Raw genomic sequence first — 11,529 nt, 5'->3', positions numbered from 1 at the left:
TAAAAAAAGTCTAGATGAAATTGATGAACATAAGTAATTAATATGGCCTGTCCAGGACAGATTAGAGTCAATTCTAACACCTAAAAGTTTTTCAATTGACGATTTTTTAAGAATATTATTTTCAATAGTTAGTACTGGTTCTGCTTGATTTAAACGCAGCCTTTGTCTTGTACCTATAACCATACATTTCGTCTTTTCCGAATTTATGAACATGCTATTTTCATGACACCATTTTTCAACACATTGGAGATCATCTTGTACTTTTGATTGCATATCAGCAATAGTCTTTCCTGATGTATGCATAGTTGTGTCATCAGCATACAGGTCTGTATGGCAGTTTTTGATGTGTAATGGAAGGTCATTTATAAACAAAACAAACAAAATTGGACCAAGTATTGAGCCCTGTGGAACACCAAAATTTATAAACTTTTTTTCAGAAAACTGATTATTTATATGTACTTGCTGTGTTCTTTCACTCAAATATGATTTAAAAAAATCAACAGTATCTTCATGGAAGCCATAAATTAGAAGTTTTTTACATAGAATTTCATGATCAACAACATCAAAAGCTTTCTTAAAATCCAAGAAGACTGCCAAATCAACAACATGGCTGCTCCCAGCACAAATGTGCTACAACTAAGGTTTAAAAATGTCAGCACTGCAAGGATTATTCAATTACAGCCTCGTTAAAGATCCTGACCTACCGACCCTGATTTATTTGCCTTGCTAGCAGGAACAGACATATATTTTTTTTGGCCTAAGTTGTATGATGATTTCTTTAGTGTAGAATAATTTTCAGCATTACTGATTTTTTTTTATAAGCTTTTTAAAACTAACTACTGTATGCATGCATGTTTCTGATTTGTCAGTTTATTTAAAAAATAACAGGAAATTTGTACCAGCAATTATAAGACCTAAAAGTAGTTTTTTTTCCATTATAATGGTGAAAATTTGGCTCAACAGGTAATTGTGACTGGAACTGTAGACACATATTTTTTTAAAGTTTTTAGAAACAGAAAAACTAATGATTTATTCTATGCAACATTTCCCTTTCAATCTGGTCTGTGTGTCCGATCATTTGCCGGTCTGTCCATCCTTCCATCTGTTAATTCATTTGTCCCCCTTTAGGTTGAAATTTTGGTCAAGGTAGTTTTTGATGAAGTTGAAGTTCAATCAACTTGAAACTTAGTACACATGTTCCCCATGATATGATCTTTCTAATTTGAATGCCAAATTAAAGTTTTGACTACAATTTCACGGCCCACTGCACATGGAAAATGATAGTGCTAGTGGGGCATCTGTGTACTAAGGACACATTCTTGTTTTTAATGAAATACATTACCGGTATATGTATTTGTGTTGCCACCTTTTTTTAGTTCATAAATTTTCCAGTGTTCAAGTTATAAAGTTATGTGTGTGTTTATATATTTATGAGTGTTTGTATGATAAGATTTTCATTTATGTCTTCCATAACTGTGCAATATATTGATTGTTATATGATCATTACTGAAATGTTTTTTTAAGTAAATAAATATTTTGATATCTTTTTATGCAATAGTTGTTGATTTGTAAACGGTGTTAAATGAAAATAACTTTTAAAAAATAATGTCCTTTGTCTGAAGTGTTCTTCTGGATCTGCTTTCATAGGAAATGCTCTAACCTTATGAATTACAAAATTGCAGAGCAACCAACATCCCCCACTGGTGAACTGAATGTTTTTATTTCTCAGTTCCACCAGGTATTTTTCCAATAAAAGTAATCAGTTTGTGCTAATCTTACGATTCATTTAAGAGTGACCAGTGACCTGTGGAAAATGATAATCAGTTTTATCTCGAAAATCATCTCAATCAGGGTTTTGGAAGTTCTGACCATCAAAAGGCTCTGAAAATGTCTGAAAAGTGTAAATAATTCAGTACTTCCAAATACTGAAGAGCCTTTTCAAATACTTTTAATAAAGGTAGTTTGACTTCATCATTATTATCTCCTATTCAGTCAATTATTTCAATTCAAAAGCAAACAAAAATTCAGCACTAATCTTTTGATAGTAGATGTAGAAAGTTAACAACAATTTGATACATTGGTCAGCAGTTTTAGGTTCATGTATTGCTTTTCTTTTACATAAGAGAGCAACTTTGCTTTTATATAAAATGCTATATGGCAGTTATCCATATCCTGAATAATTATCTTGAACATATCACAGATAGAAGTCTTGCGTACATTCATTTCCAAAATCTCCCTTTCCCCTTACCTCCAATAGTTCTTTCCTGCATCATAAACACAAATATCCTCATTCATGCCTTAAACTGGAACTTCTGGCAAACATGATTTCATACTGTATTTTGTTGCTCTTTGTATTGCTCAATCATAAGTTATTATTGAGCTTGCAAATTCTACTAGACAAGGAGCTAACTGACTACTTTTAAAAAGCTTTATATTTCAGAAGGTAGAAGGTTGCTCTATTCTTTGTTGGACAATAAACATGCCTGTTTTGCAGGTTGTATTTGACCTTAACATTTTTTTGTGGTTCATTGCTCAATGTAAAAGTTTTGGTGTTGTGTTGTTCTTGAACTATAAGCAACTGCTCAACTACATTTGGTGTATGAAATTAAGGCCATGAATGATTGTAAGGTGTGTCTGTCTGGCAGTTATCATCTGACATACCTCATTTTCATGGTTCATCAGTCAATATTTTGTTGTCCAGGACAAGTTTCTTTCATGATTTTCTAATCCCAGGCATAGATTACCTTTAAATAGTCGTATTTGGCACTACTTTTTTTAATTTTGGATCCTCAATGCTTTTCAACTTTGTACTTGGTTGGCTTTATAAATATTTTGATATGAGCGTCACTCATGAGTCTTGTGTCTGGCATACTAAATTATATTCCTGGTACCTTTGAAAACTACTAAGATATTATTATGTGCAATAGGTTTACTATATTTAGAGCTTGGAATGATTGTGAGGTGTACATGTAGGACTGGTAGGGTTTATCCGACCTTGACACCATTTTCCTAGTTCATTGTTCGATATAAAGTTTTCATGGTTTGGTCTGTTTCTTGTATACTATATAAGCAATAGGTCAACAATATTTGGTACATGTATATCTAGCTTGGTTTTATCAGTCACAGACCTCATTTTCTTTGATCATGCCAAGTTTATTAAGTGATACTTATAAAACTTTGTATTTAGGACTATCAAGATAAAATCAATGGACGGTAAAGTAGGCGACATTTCAGCGTGTGCACTCTTGTCTTTAAATTGTTATGTTTGACAGTTTTCAAGATGGTTACACCACTGTTCAAGGTTTATGAGAAGGTTGGACAGCCATTAATATGTTTAACCATGCCACATTCCGTAAGTGCCTATCCAAAGACAGGAAACTGTAATTCAGTGGTTATCAATTTACATATTTGCACACCAAGGCATTAGTTTTCTTGTTTAAATTGTGCTACATTTGTCATTTCACAGCCTTTTATAACTTACTGTGATGTATGGGTTATGCTCATGGTTAAAGGTTGTGTAGTGACCTTTAATTGTTAACTTCTACATTTGGTCTTTTGTTGAGAGTTGTCTACTTGCAATCTTACCACATCTTATTCTCATGTTGTCTTTTTGTGATTATCCTTTGGAGATTGTGTGGTCTGTTTTCAATAAATGAGGTTTTTGATTGCTATTGTGTAATCTGTTTTCAATTGACCAGATTTTTGATTGGCTAATGTGTTGCCTGTTTTCAATTGACAAAGTTTTTGATTGGTCATTGTGCTGTGTTTTTAATCGACAAGGCTTTTTATTGCTCGTTTGGTTTCTCTCTCCCTCTCGTTTTCAGAAAATCTAAAGGCATTGATAAAATGCTTTTTTAATGGAAAATAAAGATAAAAAATGTTACAACTGATCCATCATTGCATCTTACACAGACATTGAAATTAGCACCATATAAAAAACCCAGAAAGGTTTCAACAACAAAAATGGAAAATCTTGATACCTTTTAATATTTACAAACAATAATGCTGACTAGTACTATAAAATTGAAAAAAATTCTATTAAACTTTCCTTTCTCTCTTTTGTTTACCTTCTTTTCAATTTTGATATTAACATTATAACAAGCTATCCTTCCATTTTATCTATATAATCACATCCAACATACTTCTTAAAAATTGTTCAATGTATCCAATTAATTGGCCTTAAATAACAATACTGATTAAGTAGAAAACTATCAGTTATAAAACACCATTTAATATGCCATTTTTGCTCAGAAGAGAAAAATCTAACCATGATTGTTATACAACAACCATATAAAAAATGTATATGTAAATCCATACAACATTTGACACATTGCTATTAGCACTGTGAATATATCTGTGTAAGAAAAATAAGACATCTTGTGTAATGATACCATATCTTGGCAGTGATAAAATAAAAACATCGAATAAAAAAACTTAAAAACAAAACAATAATATCAAATGCAATGGTAATAAGACATACCGAACACAATATTTACATCCCCCTAGGTATTTCCTTTAAATAGTGCTGGTTTTATATTTACCCTTATAGTCTAAATGAAAACCATTATCACAGTTTCATCATAAGCAAAATACTGGATTATATTACCTTGATAAAATGAATTTGTATTTTGAAAAATGAAAATGAATTCAGCTCAAAGTCTACACAGCTTAATAAAACAATGGTATAGACACATATGTAAAATAACTCAACTTGTTGCTTTTTAAAACTAATAAGTAATCATGTTAAATCCTTACAAAATTTCAAAATACTAAGATCTTCATCCTTTTATAAAGCACTATAATTTACAGATTTCATTTCTATTTCCAAAATAGAATATCAAGCTGAAAAATAAACAATTTAATACCAATCAAAACACAAATCTGTGAATGTTTCAGTTTTCGCAAAAAATTCAAAACATTATTGAATATCTTTACTAGAATAGTACATGCATTAAATCAAAGTTCTTAGGATACTATTTTAATTTGATAACTACTATCTGCATTTGAATGTACCTTTTTGGCATGATTATAAAAACATAAGAATATTTTTGTAACTTGATGTACAGTTATCTCCCATTTGATATACACTTTGACAATGAAAATGTATATCTCCCTTTAGAAATGCCCTTCAACAAATTAACATATTTATTAGAAAAAATATATTGACACAAACTGTGCAAAATGTAGAAGCCTCAGTGTACCAACATTCCAATCTGTGCAAACTGTTATATTGTAAAATTTTGTTTAAGATATATTCATTGATATATTCTATTTATAAAATCTAAGCTTTCAATTTTTATTAATGTTTTCTGGTATCAAATTTTGTAGAATTATTGATTAACTACCTCTGGAAGGTGACTCTATTTTATTTAAGTTATCTGGTCTGAAAAATCCTAGACCAATTGATTAGGGTCAAAGTTTTATGAAGATCAGATTTTTTTATAAAATGCAAAATTAATTTTTGGATAAATACATCTTTAAAGTAACTATAAGTAAACTAATATATTCTATTAAACATATTTTAAAGCAAAATTAATGAACAAAAAAGAAAAAATTGAACAATTATAACACATTTTTTTTTAATCATGTATCACAAATATAACTTTTAACATTTCAAACATAACACATATATTCAGGCATACCAAACAATTCATTTAGAAACAGGAAGTTCATATTAATAACATTTTGAGGAAGCAGCACATTTACTTATATTTTGAGTATTTAGCACATAAACAATTATTTGTAGTAAATAGCACCTAATGTCTTGGGAGTTTTCATGAATAAGACAAATTTATCATGATCTTTTCAACTCTCAAAACAAATGCAACACACATGTATAATAACAAGGATTTTGATTTTTATTATTTGTCTTTAACACTTTTATTTCTAGCATTCTAGCATCTTTGCTACCATGAAAGTTCTAGGCAGATTGAAAATTACATCATGTTCTCTGATGTTAATTTTATACATTTTCAGAAAATATGTTGTTCTATATAGGCAGTTTCCTCTGTTTGACTGATATATTTACATATAAAAATAACAAACAATATGGTCAAGGATCACATAATTTTTTTTCTAATCGTAACCTGAACACCATTTCACATTTCAAATGGGTTTTCACTACCTGTTATTGGGTTTCTTGAGTCCTTTTCTTGGGCTTCCATTTATTCATGTACTTGCAAGTCATAGGTATATCTTGATTCAATTTAATTACAATCATTTTAAGGCTGGTCTATTGTAGGCTCCACGCATTCTAAATCCTTGACGCCTACCTATAAAAAAAGTACAAGATCTTTACAATATGTCATTTTACTATATAATATATTAATTAAGTTCAATTTGAAAACACTTTACAAAGATATGAAAAAGACAACTACTGACAAACTTTTTTTGATATGCATTCCAAATATTTGTGACATAATAAATGAACAAAAAGTAACTGTATTGGTGGTAAATAAAACCTTCTATGAAATTATAGAATGACTGACATGAAGACTAGACAACATAGTGCTGCCCTACTATTATAGGTGGAGCATAAAATTCTAAATAAGTATTAAGAGTCTCAGGCTGTTGATAAAAGTTTTCAGCAAAATTCTTTCTCTACAATGCATCAGCACACATTAAAATAATCATTATTTCTGAAATTAACTATACAGGCCTACCCTGTGCATCTAACGTTTCGAGGCATTTCTTCACATGATCCCATAAGATGTAGATATAGTACTTCTGATTTTCATATTCTATCCTTCCACCCATTCCAAACTCTTCTAAGAACAAGCTCAATACCATGTTATTAGCAGCCATTTCTGTTCTTGGAACACGACACAGGTATGGCATGTTGTATGCCACTGGATCACTAATCCACTCTAATTGCACACGAATAAAGAAATGTTTGACCTCCAAAACCTTACCCTCCATCTGAATGTCACATAGATAACGATAAACCCACTCTAAATATGACTCTACTTCTAATTTGATTTCAACGTAGGTCATTACAGACGTAAGATGAATTGTTCGTGGAGTTTCAATACTTTGTATTGGGTATGCTGATTTAGCCTTACAAATCTTGTAAAGTTCTTTAGCTTCTACGAGATAATTATTTTCCCCACATGCAGTCAATAATGCCCTTATTGTCCTCCTGTCTAGATCTCGGGATACATTGGCCTGGGAATGAACTTTAAACGTCCAGCAACCAGCATGAAAATCTCCACATTCTAGAGCTCCTATAATTAGTCTGTTCAAATCTTCTATGAAATCTGGAAGAAAAAAATATATAAATTTTTATGATAGATAAACAATTTTTTTCTCTCATCTCGAATTATATGAATACAGCATTACTTTATCTAGTGTCTGAGATGAATATGGCATTACTTATCTAATGTCTGAGATGAATATGGCATTACTTTATCTAGTGTCCGAGATGAATATGGCATAACTTTATCTAGTGTCCGAGATGTATATGGCATTACTTTATCTAGTGTTTGAGATGAATACAGCATTACTTTATCTAGTGTCCGAGATGAATATGGCATAACTTTATCTAGTGTCCGAGATGAATATGGCATTACTTTATCTAGTGTTTGAGATGAATACAGCATTACTTTATCTAGTGTCCGAGATGAATATGGCATAACTTTATCTAGTGTCTGAGATGAATATGGCATTACTTTATCTAATGTCTGAGATGAATATGGCATTACTTTATCTAGTGTCCGAGATGAATATGGCATAACTTTATCTAGTGTCTGAGATGAATATGGCATTACTTTATCTTTTTTCTGAGTTAGATACACCATTACTTTATCTAATGTCTGAGATGAATATGGCATTACTTTATCTAGTGTCCGAGATGAATATGGCATTACTTTATCTAGTGTCTGAGATGAATATGGCATTACTTTATCTAGTGTCCGAGATGAATATGGCATTACTTTATCTAGTGTCTGAGATGAATATGGCATTACTTTATCTTTTTTCTGAGTTAGATACACCATTACTTTATCTAATGTCTGAGATGAATATGGCATTACTTTAGTGTCTGAGATGAATATGGCATTACTTTATCTTTTTTCTGAGTTAGATACACCATTACTTTATCTAATGTCTGAGATGAATATGGCATTACTTTAGTGTCTGAGATGAATATGGCATTACTTTATCTTTTTTCTGAGTTAGATACACCATTACTTTATCTAGTGTCTGAGATGAATATTGCATTACTCTAGTGTCTGAGATGGATAAGGCATTACTCTAGTGTCTGAGATGAATATGGCATTACTTTATCTTTTTTCTGAGTTAGATACACCATTACTTTATCTAGTGTCTGAGATGGATAAGGCATTACTCTAGTGTCTGAGATGGATAAGGCATTACTCTAGTGTCTGAGATGGATAAGGCATTACTCTAGTGTCTGAGATGGATAAGGCATTACTCTAGTGTCTGAGATGGATAAGGCATTACTCTAGTGTCTGAGATGAATATGGCATTACTTTATCTTTTTTCTGAGTTAGATACACAATTACTTTATCTAGTGTCTGAGATGGATAAGGCATTACTCTAGTGTCTGAGATGGATAAGGCATTACTCTAGTGTCTGAGATGGATAAGGCATTACTCTAGTGTCTGAGATGAATATGGCATTACTTTATCTTTTATCTGTCAGAGTAAGATAGTGCATTACTTGGTCTTGTGTTCAAGTTGAATATCACATTGTTTTATCATGTGCCCAAGTTGAATATTGCATTGTTTAATCTTGTGCATGAGTTAAACTGAGGCATTACTATACCTGGAATAAATTTGAATATGGCATTACTTTATCTTGAGTTGAATTGAATATCACATTGTTTTATCTAGTGTCTAAGTTGAATAAGGCATTAGCTTATTCTTGTGTCTGAGCTAGATACAACATTACTTTATGTTGTGCCTAAGTTGAATATGGCATTACTTTATCTTGCTTCTGAGATGAATATATATTGCATAGTTTTATCTTGTGTTCGAGTTGACTATGGCGTGTTGTATTTAGTGTCCTAGTAGAAAATAACATCACCTTAATTTACTAGCTTTTTCCAAATCGCTTTTAGAGAAAAGGATTAAGAAGAAAAGTACTATAATAACCTACTTACCAAAATGTTCGTTCAACTCTGGATCTGTAGAATATAAAATATCAAATTAATTTTTCTACTTAATATATTAAATGTAATTCCAACAAGTATCAATTTGATTCACTATATAATTATACAGCTGTGAAACATCATCTTAACTTCAGGGACATTTTAATTAACCAATCTTATCAAAACCAATCCTTATGTATATTATATCTGAAACATTTGTCTCATTATATTTTGTGGTTTTGCCATGGTCTGCATACTAGCGAATAGAACAATTTTATTTCATTGAACTTTTAAATTCATGGTTAACCTGTTCCAATGAAATCCACAAAAATTTGTATCCAACAAAAATTAAATAAATGAATCCACAGTAGTACTATATTTTGTGTTGACCTTTTAATGAGTCTGAAGATGACAAATTACTTATTAGGAAGATTTCTTATTATAGGTTATACATACATTATTCCTGTCAAGTTTGGTCACCCTTGGCTAAGCAGAGAAAAACATGAATAAGCGCAAAAAGGCAGGTGATGGAAAATTTAAACATGAATCATGTGATGGCAATAGACCTTGTCGCTATTAAGAAATCTGTGCAATGATATTGAAAATATGTGTCTCTTGGAATTTGTTTTGTCATTCAACAATCACTTTTCAATTGCGGTATCAGATTTTTTTTCTATTATGACATTAGAATTTTACAGGAACCTTTATGATGTCCAGGCTGACAAATAGCCATTACTTCATAGTGTATGCCTCTCTAATTATCTATATCATAAACAAACAATGTAAACAAGTACTCACTGTTTTCAATGATATCAAAACAACTGCCCAACACTTTTAATGCTTCTCTTGGTTTAGTGCTAGTCAAAAGCTGGTCAAACAGATCATGTAAAATGGAGATTTCTTGCTTCAACTGTTGGAGACCCATCTTGGCCTGTGCCTCCCAACCAAAATCTAAAAATTCAATTTATTTTTTTATTTTGTACAGTAGCTTTATTCATACTACAGTGAAGGAATTTTGCACATGTATTGTCAATACTATGGAAAGAATGCATTGTGTTGACCTTAACATATCAGTTATGCAACAGAAATTGACCTTAAGCAAGTGCACATGTATATGATAAACATGGATTGGTTTTGAAACATTCAAAAACGAAATTAAAGATGATTTTTTTTCTGTTTTTGTAGGGTTTTTATAACAAGTCAATTTTTAGACAGTTACAATCTTTCCCTATTGATTTTTCAACCCAAAATAGATTGCTATCTGACACAGCTCCTATAAGTATAGAAAACAGGTTTACAGTATTTGAATTTTACTATTTGCTTCTGATCTTTGCTAAAATTAACATGTTTAGATTGAACTGAAGCATATTGCAATATAGAATAATTAATTTTATATAGTAAAAAAAAATTGTTATCAAATACTTGGGAGAAAAGACAGATTTCTTTTTTAATCTATTTCTGACATTAGCATGCTTTTTTTGTTAATTAAAATAACAAGAATTTAATCAACACAGGGTAAATAACCACATCTTGAAAAACAATGTTCTGACTCAGAAATACTGTTTTCACCTATGCATGTTAAAAGTACAATAATGTAAAAAAGTTGTGTTAAAAGTGCAAGTGTTAGTAAATTTGTTTCAAGATATCAAACAAAGTGTTAAAATCTCAAAGAAAATGTGTCTTTGTGATAACAATAAGAACATGTGTAGTATAAAAAACACTTTCAAAGTGGAAACACTGTGGATTCATATTTTCCCGGGGTACCAATTTTCAAGGATTGAGGCAAAATTTCCTGGTTTTGTCAAAGTCTGCATACAACCTCATAGAAAAATTTATAATTTGTTGAACATTCAAAAATTCTTAATTCGCCTGTTCCCATGAAAACTAGTTTCCCAACAATTAATAATGAATCCATAGTAATTTCTTAAACTTGAAGTGCAATTTGTAAAAGCACAAACATTAACATTATCCTACATTTTACTATATACCTTTCTCAGAACCGAACTCCAAATCAAACTTACGAAGATGTATGTTATATGCAGTTCCAAGGTCTTTTACTTTCAGACAAATATTAATGGCTGTTATACAAGATAATGGTTTCCCGGATTCTGAATACTGATAAAATGGTACAGAATATTGAATAAGAATTTTCATTATTTTATGTCCGTCCAGCCACCATTTCTTGTCTTCACAAAAGTACAACAGTCGGTTACCAATGTAAGATATTGACCGTCCATCAAACTTGGCTAGAACATCATCTTGTGATTCTGTAATATATTGGATCATTTTAATAGAAAATCTTATTGTAAATGTAAATATACATTGCATGAATGATGATTACTTGGTGCTTTTTGTCATTTTCTATACTATTGTATTATTTTGTGGTGATTAGTTTTGATTGGTGGAGGAAGCCAGAGTGC

At 30.9% G+C, this 11,529-nt stretch overlaps 1 protein-coding gene across 6 annotated transcripts in view; it reads right to left on the bottom strand.

Annotated features, from left to right (window-relative positions):
• Positions 1–3,841: 3,841 nt before the first annotated feature.
• The window catches only part of LOC134715898 (uncharacterized), a 52,678-nt gene continuing 44,990 nt past the window's right edge, over positions 3,842–11,529 (bottom strand). For 5 of the 6 annotated variants that reach the window (XM_063578443.1, XM_063578446.1, XM_063578447.1 and 2 more), the window contains 5 exons: positions 11,098–11,376; positions 9,908–10,060; positions 9,122–9,145; positions 6,663–7,256; positions 3,842–6,272 (listed from right to left, as the gene is read on the bottom strand). In XM_063578443.1, coding sequence (XP_063434513.1) covers positions 6,217–6,272; positions 6,663–7,256; positions 9,122–9,145; positions 9,908–10,060; positions 11,098–11,376 — 1,106 coding nt within the window. In that variant the 3' untranslated portion in view covers positions 3,842–6,216. The remainder of the gene's footprint in view (positions 6,273–6,662; positions 7,257–9,121; positions 9,146–9,907; positions 10,061–11,097; positions 11,377–11,529) is intronic. The other variant, XM_063578449.1, reaches the window with a different exon arrangement.

This window comes from Mytilus trossulus, chromosome 4, assembly GCF_036588685.1.
Source record: "Mytilus trossulus isolate FHL-02 chromosome 4, PNRI_Mtr1.1.1.hap1, whole genome shotgun sequence".
NCBI classification, from domain to species: Eukaryota; Metazoa; Mollusca; class Bivalvia; order Mytilida; family Mytilidae; genus Mytilus; species Mytilus trossulus.
The sequence above is the reverse complement of the archived record's forward strand: the minus strand, read 5'-3'. Positions and strand labels throughout refer to the sequence as shown.